General features: G+C 41.7%; 1 protein-coding gene across 1 annotated transcript in view; it reads right to left on the bottom strand.

Moving 5' to 3' along the window:
* The window catches only part of DNAJC1 (DnaJ heat shock protein family (Hsp40) member C1), a 113442-nt gene extending 101458 nt beyond the window's left edge, over positions 1-11984 (bottom strand). The window contains exon 1 of the mRNA XM_037384886.1: positions 11536-11984. Coding sequence (XP_037240783.1) covers positions 11536-11709 — 174 coding nt within the window. The 5' untranslated portion in view covers positions 11710-11984. The remainder of the gene's footprint in view (positions 1-11535) is intronic.
* Between the last annotated feature and the right edge of the window lie 6957 nt (positions 11985-18941).

Below are 18941 nucleotides of genomic sequence, written 5' to 3'. Positions count from 1 at the left end.
GAAGAAGGTAACCCAGTACTGCAAAAAACTGCTATCGGGGACATGGCAGGCTGCCAACGTGATTCCCATACACACACCAAAAAAAAATAAAAAAAAAAAAGAAAAAAAGAGAAAAGAAAAAAGGAGATCCTGGTAATTACAGACCAGAAAGTCTGTCATCCATCCTTACTAAAGGTAGTAGGGGCTATAAAAATAAAGTCACTGTAGACAGGGACAAACGTGGTCTGTTAGAAAAGATGCTGCATGGCTTCTGCAAAAAGAAACCCTGCCTCACCAACCCACCCAAGTCAGAGTGCATCAGTAAGGACAGACAGAGAAGGTCCAGAGCTCCAGCAGACACAGTACAGTCCGATTTTGAAAAAGCTTTTAACAAGGTTCCACACCAAAGGCCATCAAAGAAACTAACTTGCCACAGGATGGGAAGAAAGAGTCTTACAACTAGAAAATTAATGAACAGGATACAAAAAGCAAGGTTTAATGGCCAGGTTTCGGGGCAGAGAATAGGCAGCTGAAAGGTCTCCTGCTGGGGGATTGGTACTGGAACTAGCTTGATTCAGCACTTTCAATGACAACCTGATGAGTAGAGCATACAGTGAAATCTCAGAGTTCGTAGGTGACACCATACATTTTGGACAGATACCAGATGCTAGCAAGGAAATGCCAAACCAAGTGATTTGGCAAAAAGAAGTCCGAGAAAACATTCAGCATGGACAAGACTTTTGCCTTACTAAACCATGCCTACAGAGAGCAGAGCTTGGAGCTGGCAATTACAAATCATGAAGCAATCCAACACACGCTGCTGCTGACAGTTCTCCAAACCTGCTGTACAGCACCATCTCACTGAAAGGCATCACCAGGAATGCACCTTTTAACATTACTGATCAAAAACTGTGGAGGCTGAGAGGTACAGGGGGGCAAATGGAATGCAAAACATGGCTATGCTCACATGCTCTCCCCAGGTAACACCATCTATTGCCTTTGGCTTTATTATTTTTATTTATTTAAGAAAGAAGTGCAAGGGTTATATGGAAGTATATAAATAAGAAACCAGAATGGAAACCAGCCAGAGCACACTGATAGCATCCAGCACTCCCTGAAGGCATCCAAGGAGCTTGTGGAGTGCCCTAACTGGAGACCAAGATGATTCAGGAATGGAAACAGGCCCTTACGGGAACCAGGATCCATTGCTTGAGACACAATACTAGACTACTATTAAACATTTATAATCAAGACAAGGCAAGGCAAGGGTGTTTAATATTCTCAACTGCAAATAACATTTTAAAAAAATAACTCCTCTTCAGAAGCCATACCGCACAACACCACCGAGGAAAAACAAACATTTAACAAGGAAACAGAAGTAGGTATCTCCAGGGACCAAAAGAATATCTAACTGCACAGAGATAGACAGTGATTTTCAACCAATGAATCACAGGACCCTGGAAACCAGTAAGCTACTGATCTGCTTCAGCTACTGTCCTTAAATCTAAGCTCGCTAATCAATGTGGTCTGTACCTCCATCAGAAAATTAAGGTGCCTATAAATAATATACATTTGTAGGTAAGAAAGGTAACTATAGGTGTGTGAAAGGCACAAATCAACATGAGTGAGGAAATTAGTAAGTCAGACTAACCTATCAATGAGTTACCATCTGTCCAGCAGAGGACTGGACGACTTTTTTTTTTTTTTTTTAATTTGGTCCTTTTCAAGAGTAACACAGCTTCCTGGTTAAGCACCTAGCATTACTCAACCAGAAAACACAAAGACCAGAAATTTTTACTAAATGGACTACTGGTGCACTCCAGCATGGTTCCTCTGTACTACGTAACTGAACGTGAATCTAAGTCAGTTATACCTGATTTTTAAATGTAGTATATAACTCACATACAAAAAAAGTTTGTTCTTTCACAATTGTAAGACGCAAGAGACAACTGACTGCTTGATACCCTCCATCTGTATGTCATCCGTTGAAACAAATACTATTCTCAACAGATACAGTCCAACATTCAAATTCATTATTTTGTTTTGAATGTTGCTGGGGTAGCTTATAGTGTTGAAAAGCTGCTGCAGCAGAAACAGAAAGAGGAAAATACTCAGTAGAACAGAAACTACAAACCACACAGGTTACAAGTTGACAGAAAAAATACTTTCTATTCAACAGATAGGTAGACTCAGGTTGGAAAACAGGTTTATTTCAAATATTTAATCCACTGTAAGAAGTGCTTGAATTGAGTAAGATTTCCTTTCAATTGAATAAGATTTTAAATAATTCCTACCAGGAAATGGGAAGAAGCTTCCAAACAGCGTGGAATTTTACAGACTTTTTTCCTACTGTAACATTACAGTAGCCACTGTTAGACACAACATCCAGTAAAGCAATTACTAATACAACTGGAAACTGTCACAAAATTAAATGGCATACAGCTCTTCTACTCTCCCATCACAGCATTTATATCCCATAAAATAACACAATAAGAACCATGACTATGAAATGGTGATTATTAAATATAAAAGCTAGTCTAAATAAGTTTGAAATTTAATGAAACATTGATCAGACTATAGAATCATTTGCAATATTATCAGGGGTAGGTAAAAACAACTATTTCCCTTTAAAGGAGAAGCTGTTCACCCCAAATCAGTGCAATAAGGATACTTCACAGCCTTCTCACCCTCATTAGCCTGAATGCTTCCTTCAACAAGCAAAAGCACTTCAGTGTTGGAGACAGACACATTTCAGTATTACAGCTCGTGTAAAGCAACACTCCCCCTAATTCTTCCTTCTCTCTTTAGTCAGAGACGGATTGCAGAGTGACTTTCTTTCAACAGTTCGTATGCATCTTCTGGTTTCCTCTACAGGTTTTCAAGATTTAACACAGAGAAGGAAGAATTTCAGATCTAGCAAGATGAGGGACTGCTTATGAATTTTTTCATTTCTCATTCCACTGCTCATTTGTTTGACATCAGGAAGATCAGTTTGCAAGGCCTGCAAGGCAGGTCATTTAAGAAATGTGCATTTAAGCAATCCATCACATGAGAGCCCAGTAATACAGAATCCTGCTTTAAAGTGTTACATTCAAACTGCATTACTGTTTGCATAACTAACATATACCACATGCACAACACATTGCCACATATGTAAGTTTACAAATAACTTCCATACAGAACTAATAACATCCAAACAAGCAAGAAGCAAAAGAAAACCAGAAACCCCAAATCTCCTCAGAATTTAGGGAAAACCAACAATTTAAGGCTGCAGGAGGAAAAAAAGTAAAAAAAAAAACACAACAACAAACTACTGTTTAGGAACCCAAAATTGAGAGGCAAACTTCACAGGCACAACACACAGCTAAGCAAAAGCACAAATACTAACAAGGAAATCAAAAGCAAAACTGAAGGTTTTCATATGCTGCATTAATTTCTTTAGCCCACTAGGATGCTGTGGAAAACCAAAACGTTTCAGATATTAAAATGAATAAAAGGAGGTAATTAATGTATATCAGACCTATTCTTGGAGATTAAAACCTTTGTCATCGCTTATACTCTCATCCTTAACGGCTCAGCTGCACAACAGCACCGCAGGCCCTTTGTTACTGGCTCTGCTGAGAACACAAGAACCACCAACCCAACTAAGGAACATTTTAAATGCTTAATTTTCATTTTATTTTTTAAATTTTAACAAGTACTTGAAGTTTAAATAGCACCAAAGATACCTCCAAATACCTCCCTTAAAGCTACAGTATTCTCTAGATCTTACGAGAAAACCGTGTTAATCTTAATTGTAAAATGACTCTAGATGGAGCATAACAGGTTTATCATTCAAGAGAATGAAATTAAGCTGCCTCTAAGATTTTTCTTTACACAACTCCAAACATGATGACCACAATCCACAGCAGTCAAGCAGTAAAAAGCCCAGTGGGAAGTTATTTACAAAACCGTTAGATTAAGTATGTGCCTGGTTTAGATACATACATGAGAACTTCAGCAAAGGAGATGTGTTTGAAACAAGCATAAAACAAACATCCTTGTGTAAGCACCAGAGGCCACCGGCACAGGTCACCTACCATTCCTCACCAAGAATCTGGTCACTCCCCTCAGTGAATTACATGTCAAACAACATTTCTAGGAAGAGAAGTAACCCATTTTTATTTCTGGAATTTGAGATCAAGCTATTATGGATGCATTCATAAAGGCTAAGTGAAGTAGGAAACAGAGGGAAGAGCTGAAACATTATTGCTGCTGCAGACAGAAAAAAAACATTAAACACTGCTTGTTTTATCCTTTTTACAGCACTTTGCATACTGTTAGTTCCCTTGGGTTCCCAAACACAGTGGTTTCCTATTACCATATGTCCTTCTACACAGCAAGAAAGAAGAAAAATATAATCTGAAAGAAACCAGGGAAGTATTATATGAATGAATTGTCAGGGAAAGTTAACAGTAGATGTATTTAAAACTACTTACAACGGTCAATTCTGAAACACTTTTCCGTATTTAAGAAAGGAGCCAACAATGAAAGCAAAAAAACATGGATCTCCTTGGACAACATCCAAGCAGAAATTTAATAGGGAACAATACAGAAAACCTATCTTTATGGAAAATACAAGTTTTACAAGTCTACATGTCTTGATCATTTTCAAATGCAGGAACTGTGAACAAAAACATCAGGGAATGATACGCATACATGGTATGTGTCAGGGCATTTATAGAATGAGTTATGTTATGTATCCGCAGCTTACCTACAAGTTCAGCACTGTTAAAAAAAAGCAAAAAAACCCCACACCTGAAAACCCATTTCCTTAGTTAGAAATCTAAGCAGTTATCATAAGTGCTTCTCGGTGGCAACTCTTGCGAGCAAGTAAACTAATATAACTCAGAACAACTTTGTTCTAAAGGATCCACGTGAATAATCTCAACAATAACTTCACATTATTGAAAAAATTTACATTTTTTTATGAAAAGCAGTTTCCAGAACTGCTGAAAATCTTACTTCCATGTATAACTTATAAATAACAGACTCAAACAGGAAGTTTAAAACCACGAAGGGGTGCAGAATTATGTCTTAGTAACATACTGAGAAAAACCATACAATTACTTGTATGTAATGAACGGAGATTACAGCTAAAGCCACTAGAAATAAATCCAGATTTTTCTAATGCTATTTTTGTTTGAACTAGTGCAATGGAGTCTACTACTGCCTCAATGCTGATAGTATATCTTGGGGCTCTCTGATGGGCTTTTTTTGCTCTAACTGCCATAACAGAATCCAATTCTTAAAAGTCAAAAAAACAATTTTGAAGAACCCCTCCCTCATCCACCACTTAAAAAGAAATACAGTTTCAGGAATTACTAAAATCCTTCACTGTCCAAATAAAGGTCTGCTACTAATATCACCTAGTTGTGTATTATAGGAGTTAATTATTTTGACAGTTTGGAGCAAGAAAGTTGAAACGTATTTCCAACCAAGAACTCTGAGGCTGCATTTGACAGCACATTAAAAGCTAACAATGAGTAGAAAACAATCATGAAACAGACTTAAACATCATGTCTAACTGCCTAATCATTAGGCCAATAACTTTGATCCCTCAAAGATGAGTAACTGAGATATCAAGCTACTACATGGCTCCATGTCACTTCATAGCACAAGACTTTCAAAGGTCACACTAAATACCCTGTTTGTCATGCAAAGACAAAATAATCTTACAAAACAAAGTAAGAAAAGCCTACATCTCACAGTTCTGATACAATCATCTGAAAAAGCAATGTCACAATTGCATGCATGTGAAACTATCTCTTCCAAAGTTTGGAACACTGAAGCAGTATCACCAACCTAGATTTTCTCTAAAACATTTGCAGATGATGCACACTCCATGATTTTAGTAACGCTGCACCCACATATGTTAACCTTAAAAAGCAGCAGGGAGGAGAACAGCCTTAAGTGTAAGAAGAGCAACCAAAGTAAGTCTTTGGAGTGTGATGCATGTGATCCAGCTTGTCACTGGGAAGAAGAAACAAACTGCTGAGTTTCATCTAGACTTTTTTTTTTTTTTTAAATGGACAGCAACCCATTCAAAGCCAGAATTATGGCAGTGCCAGACAACAGAACACTGACAGCTTCAGACTGCTGTTCTTTCTGAAAAGTAGGTTACCAAATCTATATCCAAGAACTTTACTTATATAACATACGAATTCAGAACTTCAGAACTGCAGTGATGTATGCATCGCATGTCATCAGTCAATAAGCTTCCATAAGACAGACTATGCAAATGCCTATTACTGAGAATTTTCTTAAGTGTCCCATAGCACCTTGTAATATCATAAAAGCCACACAATGTGTTGTGGGGCTAATTCCTGGTAAGCTTCTTCTAGGGCTATGCCAACAGGTGAAATTCAGCATCAGCCATTTACTATAAACTATAGTCTTAGACGTGCATCTACCTTAATTTTCTAGTGCAGATCAGGAGTGCACGTATACAGCATACTTCCTTATTGTACCCACTGCGTATCATGAAGCTGTCCTTGATTCCTTTTAGACAGAACTGAACTACAAGATGTAAAACCAGGAGCGCAAACAGCACATTGGAACACAATCGGGCATTTAGTCGATGCAGCCAGCCTGGATTTAGTTCAACAACAACAAAACCCATGAAATGCAAACAGTATGGACACCACCAGACATTGCATTCTACAGACGCAACTCTGTCAGACCCTGCTACTTGCCAAGGTACACACAGCTCCTCTGTTCCAGTGTTCTTGAAAGGCACCTATTAGCTCAGTATGTCCAGCTCATCTAGAAAGGTTTTGGCTTCCTGCAGCCAAAGAAACCTGACTCCTTGGTTTTCACATCTTGCAGTTTCTTGGAGTTGCTAACATACCAGTGTCTCACAGGCTGCAGGACCAAACTCAGATTCTGTACATGCAGTTCTGACTTTGTACTGCAGCAGCATCTAGCAAACCCATCATCTAGCAATGACACAAATCCAGTGCTCTTAGCTCTCTACAGTAAAGCCACACAAATGCATTAGAGCTTGGTTCAAAATAAGTATCATGTGCCACAAGGAAGGCATAAGCCAATACTGAAGATAACATCTCTCTCAATATTTTTGAGGGGTTATATATTTATCCAGCGTTGGCCAGCAACATCCACCGATGTGGTAACCCTCCTTCAGGAACCTGAGCTCCCAGGGCCTCTTCTACTACATCAAAGGGCACTTGGAGAAACTTTCTGCATTTGCTTTCATACACTGCACAGACCTAGCAGAACTGTTAATGCAAACCTGTTCCCTTACCTTATTACCAGTAGACACCAAAGCCTTATGCAGAAATTCCTTGATCCTAACCAATACATAACATACTACTCTGCACTGGCCAATTCTAGCAATGCAGCTCTTGCATTTTAACACATATTCACAAATGTTTCCTAAAAATGTCTTGATCCCTTGTATCCTAACACAAAGTTTCAGAAGACATCCAGAGGCCTGTAGTGCCTTCCTTACTACAAGCCAAAAAGAGTAGAGGAGCAGGTAATCCCCTTGAAGCCATATAAACAGTTCTAACCAAAAGCGTATTTTGGCAAGAAGTTCCACAGGTTCAACTGATGCCAAGTTGACTCATCCAGAGCATATCAAATTTATGCAGGTATCAGCAACTGAAAGCTGCCAGAGACAATGAAATTAACCTGATCAGTCTGTCCACCATACAAGCTTGTAGCTCCCCAGATCTTCCTGGATTTTTTCCAAAAAGTTGACATCACATTCACATGTTCTCATTCTCAGGTTAACAGGGCAATTTTATTAACTGAGTCTGCATAGCCTCTGGTTTAATTCTGCTGCTTCACATGAGTTTTTAGGATGAATACTCTTTGGTCCTGATGCCCTTGTCAGTTTGAAACTGGCTATACTAAAGTGATTACTGAAATTATTATTTTATCTGATCTGTCAGGAGTTTATGATTCTACTTTCTTCAGTAACCACCTGGGGACATCGAAATGTAATCTCTCCTTAAGCCAAAGGTTCTTATCTCCCCATTCTGCTAGGTCAAATTTCTTGAGAACAGCAATGTTTTAAATGAGCCACTCAAGTTAATCACATCACCAATTTAAGAACCATCAAAGAAACAGGAAAGCAGAGCAATTCCCAAATTCTTCAGAACAGCAATAGTAACAACATAACAATGCAAAACTTATATACGCTGTTACCATTAGATCAGGCAGATTAACGAATAGATAGATCGCATCCTTATATAAAAATCACATACTTCTTAATCTCGGTTCTCAGCCCTAACACTTTGAGGTTGGACAAGATAACCTCCAGAGATTCCTTCCAACCTCAACCATTCTGTGACAACCTGCATATTTCTCAGCCAACCCCTCCCTGAAGCCAAGCACTGACAGTTATTCTAACAGTCGAGACAGTCACAATCTTACTCTTCCTCTGTCATTCCATATTCACAACAAAAATCACTTTCATTAGATCATGCTCTATCTCAGCCACCAATCTTGGAAAACACTACAGCAGCCTCAAACCTAACACCCTGCCAGTGCTGGATGACAGTTAATTGACAACGCCAGGAGGCTTCCACAAGACCCTTGAAAAGACAAAACTTAAAATCCTTACTCTTGCAAGCATAGAGCAGAAACAAAACAAGATCATTCCTTTCCAATTCCAGGGAAAAATCCAGCAGCCAGAGGTTTTATCAAAGCACACTAGAGAGCTACAGAACCTCCCACAATGCCTTCTGCACCTTGTCAACCGAGGTCAACATCAGCTTCTGACATCATGTATGACATTCAACAAGCAGCCAGTATCAAATTTTCCCAACAAAACCTAAGAGCTGCTTTAATGCCTTACGGAAGCATTGGAGTCATTCCCTGTATTTTTTCAAAACACAAGATGACATGTTTAGAAGAAATCTGGCAGCCCTGATATACTACCATTAACAAACACAGTTGAGCATCCACCTCTCAGACACATAAGTTACATCCTGCATAAGGGAGAAGTACTCCCTCCCCCTGAAGTACATGAAGAAGTGATTATCAGGACACAATACAAGGCAATGGACACCAAGAGGAATGCGGAGGGGAGGAGTAGGAGAAAGCAAGCTTCGATGAATGCAAGAGTCATGTCCAAAGGCTATTGTTATGCATACTGTCCCTGTTGTGCTAAAATGCCAAGAAAAATAGCCGAGCACAGGGAATAAAACCGCAAGCACCAGAACTACAAAAAGTTAATCACAGCATTCTAGTCAAAGGCATTCCAACTAAAATAGTGACACACAAAATAACGAGTAAGCTCTACATGCCAACAGCACATAGAGGCATCGTGGTAAAAAGCAGCTTTGTGTTAAGACATTCAAGGCAGGATACAGCACACCTGAAATTTGGCACTTCCATTGACCCTGTTACAAGGCCAGTTACTCTTCTCATTTGGTAACTTAAATGGCTGCAGCTGTCACTGCAAGTCAGAACCCTGTGCTTCAGTATCTTCTTTGAAGCTCCAGGTATAGGTTAGAGCTGGAGAAGCAAGCAGCAGGAAAAAAGGATATAGCATGGAAGAACCTGTAAACCTACACAGCATCTTCCAACGCTTACAAACTTCTACTGAAGCTCAACTTCAACACTATGTATTCCATCACTGTACTCACAGGTATATTCTGCTGCATGTGCAAAGCATTCAATACAATTTCACCTAAAGTCTTGACTATAACGACATTATGAGTGACCAGCATATACTTTTAACTGACAAAACTTCATTTCATTTGTGTTGCAGTTTCACCAACTTTTCCCTGCTCACACACTGCCAGTGATTCAAGTTCTCCATTAAGATTAGAAGTACAGTAGAAGTGTGAACTAGCAGGACATTTGCTTGCCAAAAGTACCACTATATTTTGCCAAACATACTGCACAAGGTACAGACTGAGCCCTAGAAAAAAAGGATTGTGAAAGCTACTAACAAAGAGCTGGATACCATATCTGAACATCACCAACTGAAACAAAATGTTATATTCCTAGGTTACGTAACACTAAAATTGCCTTTGAGGAAATAAAACCTAGATTTTTACGCTCATGAAAATTGGGTAGCAGTGTTTTCTGTGTTGTATGTGTGATGGTATTCCCTAGTATTTAACACCAGATGCTTGAAAAGGAATACAAGAAAGATGAAACTGAGTCAGAACCCCACAACCACCATTAACAGCTGTACCCAGCAGTTTCCAAAATAGGACCCTTGCATATTGCAGTCACCTTCCCTCTCTTTGCAGACATGGCCCTAATGAAAAGTACTTGAAAATACAGCTATTATTCTCAAAAACTACTTCAGGATAAACTTTAAGGTTGTCAGGGAAACCATTCAAATAGCAGGATCACTCATCAGAATGTAGAGGTGCTAGGAGACAAAGAACAAAATGTCTTTTGGTGACTCTGGGTGAAGTAGCAGATCATAAAGAACTGCATATTTATTTATTAAGGACAGGAATACCAACTGGGGTAAAAAAAAAAAAGAAAGACAAAAAGACAACTGATAAGATGCAGGAAGAGAGATCAAGCAAGATCAGACACACAGAGAGCAGAGCATCTAGAGATGAAGGCGGCCATCAAGTGGGAGCCTGGACAAGTGATACAAGTTGGAGATGCCAAGTGGCAGTGAAGCCAGCAACCACATCTAAAACGGGATGAAAGTGTTTGGAACAGTAGTGCCTGTCTGGACTACACGTGCATGAAAATTAACCAGAGGTGCAGAGTAAATGCTTTAAGATAATCGTCAAGTGTTGCCTAGCAAACAGAGGTGAAAACCATGCACAATAACCAAGATACAGGGAAAGTAAACAAATATAACTATCTACAAGCCATTACCACAGCAAAGGGTCACAGTCTACCACATGGCATGCGTGAGAGAAAACAGGAGCCGCAACACATGGCAATGCACAATCTTAAGAAGATAAGGAACCAGCAGCTGTGCAGAACGAGGGAAAGATGAGAAACAGTGATACCCAGCATATGTCTGTGAAGTGCAAGAAGCCCACAAGGTATTTCTGTGTAGCTATAAATGCATTTGGAGAAAAAAATAGAGCAACAGGCAGTAGGAATGCAAAAAGGTGCAGTGATAAAAGGAGGGTTAATGTACGGTGGGTCCAGAAGGATAGAAAAACAAACAGTACTCGAAAAAGAGCGGAGCTGCTACAGAGAGAGGGAAGGGAGCAGCTGGGGAAGGGACAGGAGCCTTCCCCTGGGCCCCGGGAGCGGGGCACGGGAGGGGGCCCGCACCGCGGCGACAAAGCGGGACAGCCGCACGCGTGCCAGGGCATGAGGCGGGTGACAGCGCCGAGCGAGACGGAAGGCGAGGGGCCGGCGGCGTGCCCAGCGCCCGTGTGCCGCCGGGAGCAGCCGGGCAGCGGGGCGGGGGCCAGCCAGCCATGTTCGGCGGCGGCAGGGACAGCGGTGACAGGCGAGGCCCGTGCCCGCGGGAAGGGATCGGGGCAGGGAGCGGCGGGGGAGGCGCGCCTCAGCGCCCGCGGGCGGCGGGCGGGGGCCCTGTCCCTCGCTCACCTGCTGCACCCCCAGGAAGTCGTAGAAGTTCCGCGGCACCTCCTCCACCAGGTCGAAGAGCTCCAGGTCGCCGCTGTCCCAGCCGCGGGCGCGGGGCGCCACCAGCGCCAGGAGCGGCAGCAGCCGGAGGAGCGGCAGCAGCCGGAGGCGCGGCGCGGACCGCGGGCAGCCCATGACCCCCGCCCCGGCGACAGCGGCGGCGAGGACGTGGCCGGGGAGGCGCCACGGAGGCCGCGCACGGCCCGGCGGCGGCTCCGCACTGAGGGGGAAGGAGACAGGCCCGGCCCCGCCGGCGGCGAGTCCCACGGGGGGCGGGGGAGCGCTCCCCGCCTGGCCAATCGCCGCCTCCGCAGGCCGTGACGTTGCGTACCCCGGCAACGGCTGGCGCTCGCGCAGTCGAGGGGCTGCGGGGAAGGGCGGGGGGGCACCCCGGGCCAGCCGGGCGCGCGGGGGCGTGACAGCGGCTCGCGGGGCCCTGGCGCGAGCTCTCTCTGCGCAGCCGGCCCTGTCCGCGCGCCCGCCCGCCCGCCTGCCCCGCCCCGCCCCGCGCCGCCCGCCGGCCCTTCCCCCCCTCCTCCCGCCGGCCGCCTCCTCCCGCCGCCGCCCGCACCCTGCCCGCCCGCCTGCGCCTGCTGGCGCCGCGCAGCGCCCTCGCCCTTCCCCGGGGCTGCCGCAGCCCCCTCGGCCCCGCCCCACCCGGGGTTCACCCCCGAGGGTGATTCCCACACACACACCCCTCCCCCGGCGGCCGGGAGGGGGCCCTGCGCCCCCCGCCCCGAGCAGCCCTCCCTCAGCCGGACGGGGGGGTGCTGGTGGGGGCGGCCGCTGCCCCCCCGCCCCGTGGCCAGGGCCGCTCTCGGGGTCAGCAGCGCCGGAGGGGTGCGGGGTGACAGCGGCGGGGGCCCGCTCTGCCCTGCGCACAGCCTGCCCCTCAGGGATGCATTGGATTTATTAATCCCTTAAGGGCAGGCTTGGTTATTGTAACCTGTTTCACTCTAAAATCACTCCAGCTTATTGTCAACGTCAACTCGATTTTTAAGCTGCTGTCCCTGGACCTTCCGTTCTTCCCTTGCTTAAATTAATGTCAAGCATGAATGCTAGGTGAGAAATTAGATGGAGGCTTAATGGCTTAACAATACAGACTATGAACATTAAATCACTTTCCTGTGGTATGGTCAGGCTCCTTGGAACACCCCATCTGCTTCATCTCTCTTGAAACGAGGCCTGGTTAATAGTTCCCTGTGAGAACCTTCTCCTTAAGAAAAGACAGTCTCCCTCATCCCAAAAATACCCATGAACCGAATCAAGTTCTGAAAATAGTTTTTCCAATATAAAATAAGATCCCAAATGCCAATCTTATATGCACCTGAATTCACTTAAGAGGAACTAGGCACCATTTACAAAATCCCTGTACAGTAGAGCACTGCCTTGGATACTCTGTGGGAATAGCAAGATGTGGCTTTAAAATACACTCCGCTTAATTCAGAGGAAGGACTTGAACCGACAGAACCATTAGCAATTTTCCAACTCATAAAGTATAGAGTAGTCTTAGGTATTCCCTTCTATTGAAACTATTCCCTTTTGTATAAACTATTTAAATATTAATTAGCTTGATATTTAAACTCATGTTTCCATATCCCATATGCATGCCCACTGGGCTGTTAGGATCATGATTCTGCCTCTGGCTCTGTTTTCTGAAAAGACATGTAAACCCATTTGCCAGGAAATGATAATTTAACCAACAGTGTCTGACGTAAACTTTTTAATTCACCCTTCTCAAAAAGGAGTGCTTAATTGTTTATTCTGATCATTTAAAAAAATGCTTCTCTCACTTGATGGCAGAGCCAAAAAAAAATCCTTTTCTAGAGAATGACAAAGTAGAGCAAAAGTCATGGGTTACTAATTTATCAGCTGCTTTGTTTTGCTGGAGTAACTGACCCTGGTATAGATCAGTTTCTTCCCTTATCCTTATTTTCTTAATCTGTTCTGGTTTGCACACCAATATTCAGAGCATAGATTCCCTTTGTTGCCTGGTCTATCTACATTCTCCGTGCTTTCAAGCCACAAGCTTTATTGCACAAAAATAGCAGCTTTGGATTCAAAAAGTTAACCTACTCATAAGGTTGTAGAACGAAGTTTACAGATGCAAAGTACCCTCAGGAACAAGGGCAAAATGAAGAGTTCAGGAAGGTAGTATTGTTTTTAAATCAGGTTAAAGATTTTTTAAAATGTGAAATTAACAATACTCCATTCCCCTTAATAGATCCTTTCCAAATTCTCCTTCCCTTCTGACTCATTCTGTATTTTCTTTATCTACTTCCGCTTACCTCATTAGCTTTTAAGCCTCGTTAGTTAAGTTGATCTAGCGCAATGATCAACCTCAAAGAGAAGCATTTGTTATTTTGATCCTATTTTTCATCATTCAGCATTTGTTACGAAGAATGACTCCTTCCAGAATCCACCTCTGGCTGCTCTTGCTGAAACTGTTAAAACAGCCTTCAAGAAAAACCTGATAAAAGCAGTTGATTTATTTTGTTCCACCGAGACTAGGAAAAACTGTCCCAACACTGAGCACCAATCGCAGGTAGCTTATGGCTTCAATACTTATAAGAACAACAGCAGATGATAGCTATTTTGAAAGAAACATCTCAGAATTCTTCAGATAAATCATGATTTCTTTCAGTCAAGAGGAATGTGAATTTAGAAAGAATAATAGGAGAAAAAAAGGCACTAATGATAATGGGATTATGATTATTTAAAATACATATTTAAGAGATATCTTACGTTTCAGTCAGCGTACTTAAATTATTCCAATTGGTTTTAACAATGTGGGAAATTTGAATACTCATATTTATTCTGCTCTTTAAACCATTAGAAGAAAAAGTCTGATACTACATGTAACATTTCTAAAAAAAAATTTTAATTCTAGACTATGAGATTAGTTTAAATGTTTCCATTAAAATAATTCTGTACTCCAGAATAAATACTGAAATTTTGGGAAGAAAATACTAAAAATGCTATTAAAATGCTATAAGCACCACCATAATAATGACACATTATTATCTTCTCATTCTTCTGTTTTCCTCTTTAAAGTCGCGAGAATTTATTTTTTCTTGGTGAGTCATTAGAGTCCTTGCCCCTTCTCCAATACTTTCAGTTAATCCGAGTCACACTAGGCTTCCACAATATAAAATAAATCAGTTAAAAGTCAGTTCTCTCTCCTGGTTTCAGAGAAAGCCTTAAAATACAAACAAAAGGTAATCAAATTCAGCAACGCTTGCCTTTGTGATGAGCCTGCAGTGCTATAGGTGAGAAATTTCCAGTGACACGTGCAAAGACTGGTGAGTTCGGTGACCAGTGACGACAATTTAAATCTGAGCACTGTGAACTCTGACACAAAGCTAGAGAAGGAGGAGGATTACACACAGCTTTTTCATTACCGTCTAAAACTACTCATGTTGGAAGGTATTAGTATTTTTTTCTGTGACTCAGGCATGACATTTAAATGGCTAGAGGATCAGAGAAAGGTTTTTAATTCCGTATGTAGTCTCCCCAGCTGGGCAGCTCCTTTAAGAATATGGAGAACTATGAAGGCAAGGATGGCATTTTCTTTCTCTGCCCCGAGTTTGTCAGCACACGCAGGCAGGTATCACTGAACCAGGTCCTGTCGGTCACGAATCTCTCCTTTGCAAACCATAAGGGAAAGAAGCATCTACAGAAATTATTTGTTTAACTAAATCTCTGTTCTGATGCTAATTGACAGTAGCACCCAAGGCCCGAGGCATGAACCAGTTATTATTAGCGTTTTTAACAGCACTGAAAGACCAACATGCTTCATAAGCCCAGTAGGATTCGCATGATCATATTCTGAATAGCTAAACAGCCTGCGATTTTGATGTCTCAAATGAATAGAAGACATCTAGGGGAAAGAGCTTATTAAGGGACCACCCCTTTTCTTCCTAAAGATAAAGCCTTATCTCCAGCAATACAAGAGCCAGACTGCTCTGCAGTCTATACCAGTTTTCTACTCCAGCTGTTCCGTTTAGGTGCTCTGCATGATTTTGTACAGTGACAGTAGTTTTCTCTGTTAACAAAGCTGGCTTAAGAGTTTCCTGCGCCCTCCCCCCAGCCCAGGGGCTTGTTCCCACTTCTGCGCCACTGTTTGCTGCCTCCTCAACTGTGCTAATTCAACTCTTTGTGGGCCACATTATAAATCAAATGACTGAAATGATCCAGTTGTTTTTTCTTAAAAAAAAAAAAAGCTGTTCACACACACATATATACACACACGCACACAAACCCTCAGATTTACTTCAGTGATCCAATTTACAACACAGCCCACAAACAGCTGCATTCGCACAATCGAGGGGACAGCAAACTGATGAAGGAGCAAGAACAAGAGGGCAGCACAGGCAGGAAACTGCCTGGCTTAAACTGGCTTTCCCATTGGAAAAAAACCTTTGTATAACTACACCCCGAGAGCTGAAAGCGAGCTGTTCCCTGAGCAGTGAGGCTAAGCAGAGCGGAGGCAGGAATTTTGTTTCACAGCTGGCAGGAACATTTGAGGACTTGCATGGGAAAGAGAGGGTTCTCCTGCAAAAGCGGCCAGCAAGGCGGCAGTAACGTTGCTCCGAGGGCTCCGGTAGTGCGCCATCCCAATAGGCAAGTAGTCTGGTTATTGCCTTTTTAAGGGATCTTTTTTTAAAGTCACATCATTTCACAATTACAGTTTAGAGCCACACAAACAGATGAATGGTCCAGAGACCAGGGGAAGGTAACATCCAGCATGGCAGGGGAAAAGATGGGGGGACAGGATCACTTTAGAGCAAACCTGCCCACTGAAAGATTTGTAAGAAATATGCCATTTGCATAGACCAGCTGTTACCTTAGAATTGACATAAGTCAAAATAATGAGAAAGAAATGTGGGAATGGAAAGAGAAGCAAAAGTAATGCAGCTAAAACCAGAAAGCTATTATGGTCCATCAGACATGAAAGAATATTATTTAGGAAATAGGTAATATGTGCCTCCTCTGGGCAGCTCAGTCCTCTCTTTTACTAATTACTCTTTTTTTTTTTTTTTTCCTCCTCATGTTACATCATTAGTGCCAAAAACCAATCAATCCCTCCCTACTGAGCATGCAATACCCTGTGATACTCTTTTCCAAACTGAAAAACTACCTGAAGCCACATTAACACTGTACAAGATAACTCACATTCTGTGGGACAGGAAAAGGGGTTTCATCTTCAGAATATCAGCCATATCCTAACAGTATAAAGCCAATGCATGAAAGCCTTGACCATTATAAATGGCCTTTCTCCAGCATAAATGCATAATGTTTTGCTGTATGACATGACAGTAGTCTGTCACTATATTTTAATATGTATTTTTCCGAAGAAGAACATCGACACAGGGAAGCACTCTTTTAGGCAGAAGTTTAGGAGGCACAAGAATTAAAAGACGAAACAAAATCAGTGATTAGAAGACTTATGTCATCTTTTTAAACAATGTATTCTTGACACCTTTCAAAATGATCTGTGGCTTAAACTGCAAGTGGATGATTTCCGATCTCAATTTTGTTATTACTATTCAAAGAACAACATCCTAGTACTCTATGTACTCACATATGGAGATGCTCAATATACGCAAGCTGAAAACCTCTAGACAAGTTTTAGAAATATGTACAGCTCTTTTAAAGTTTTTATCCAGGGAATGTTAGTCTAGTTCCCCAGAATGAGAGCTGTCACCGTATGGACGACGTTACTAATCTCCAGAGAGGGGCAGATCTAAAGATGCTGTACAGATGAATATAATTCCCATAGTCCATGATGTCAGAACACTGGAAATCAGGGATTCTCAAGGCTACACTATGTTCTGAAGACATTTGTGTTAACCCTTCCAAAAAAATGAAGTAAGAAACATGATTTTGAAACATTGAAGGTCTCATAGAGTTTTCCATGATGTTGATTCCTTTTGTTCTATTCTGCAGTGACTATCAAAGATTGATGGAGTTTGTTCATAACAGGATTTTTCATAATTATGTTTGACACATTAAGTATTGCCCTAGCAGTTTACTTTTACTTGTATTCAATGAAGCAATTGGTATCTCTCTTTAATTTCAAGTAAATTTTCCTAAAAGTGTTTTGTAGTATTTTTCAAAATTAGTTCACCACCAGGGGGCAAAGAACTATTTCTCCGGAGAGAACATTTTATATCGGTTTCATAGCTACATGACCCTTCCAAGGTCCTTTTCTGCTTCACAGTAATCGCAGATGTGATTTAAAAAAAAGTGTGGAGACCTAAAAATACACCAGAGGGACATCTTTACCATTTTTTCCAACTTCGATTGCTCTGACATTAAGACAATAGCTGGGAGCGCAAACTGGAGGACCACGAAGAGGTGATACAAGATGGCTGCTACGTGAGAGCTGCTGCGGTCCTCTCTGTGCACGTGGTTTCACCATGCTTCTATCAGGTCCCACACTGTGCTTCATCTTGTACAGGAAAAACAAGAACCATCTAGGCACTGAATAAGGTAACAATAGTAATTCAGTACTGCAACCACTCTCCTAACACTTAGAGAATCACAGAATCTTTCTGGTTCTGTTGATTTTAATTCCCTGCACAATGCTTACAGTGCTCTTTTGTTCCTGATTGGTCCCTCCTTGTATTTGTTGCTTTGCCACAGAGGAGCTGATGTTAGGAATAATTAAAAAAAAAAAAAAAAAAAAAAAAGAATTTGATTTGGCAAATGAAAAGAGCAAGTTTAAATATAATCAGAGAATTTGTTTATTGTTATAAAGGTGATACAATCCCATTGGTCAGTACATAACACTCCTCTCCAGTTCATTAACATGGTAGGTATGTACATTTGTAACATTTGCTAAGGTGCCTTCCCAAGAAAGGAAGATACTAGCACCATAAAATGTTGGAGAAGAGAAAGTCTGGCAAATCCAACGTCACCATAAAACAAATTACTAGAACTATGACCATGCACAGAGAGACTGTGCAACCAGAAGCACAACATACCAACAGTACAACGGAAGAGCTTGCTACAGCAAATGTATGTAGGAATTAATCATGGACACCATTTGGTTTGTGGGGTGTCATTTCAATAAAAGAACTGACTTTACTCAGAGTGAATGAAAAGCTATGAGAGATGAGCATAAGCGACAACATTTACTCAAGACTGATGTTTCTGTACCATAGATTTTTTTAGTTTTGTTTTTTTTTTTGTAGTAAATTGCTGTCCATTCAAAGTTTAGGATAATACTCTGAAATTTGCTCAGGATGTTCAAAATGTTTTCTTTATAAAAGAAAGTTAAATTTCAAGTTCCGTGGTTTTCACATTTCAGGCTTGCATTAACAAAGTTGGCAGACTGTGGTTATATAGTGCAAAAACAGCAG

The sequence above is a fragment of the Falco rusticolus genome, chromosome 4 (genome assembly GCF_015220075.1).
Source record: "Falco rusticolus isolate bFalRus1 chromosome 4, bFalRus1.pri, whole genome shotgun sequence".
NCBI lineage: Eukaryota > Metazoa > Chordata > Aves > Falconiformes > Falconidae > Falco > Falco rusticolus.
This window is presented reverse-complemented; position numbering and strand designations above follow the sequence as displayed.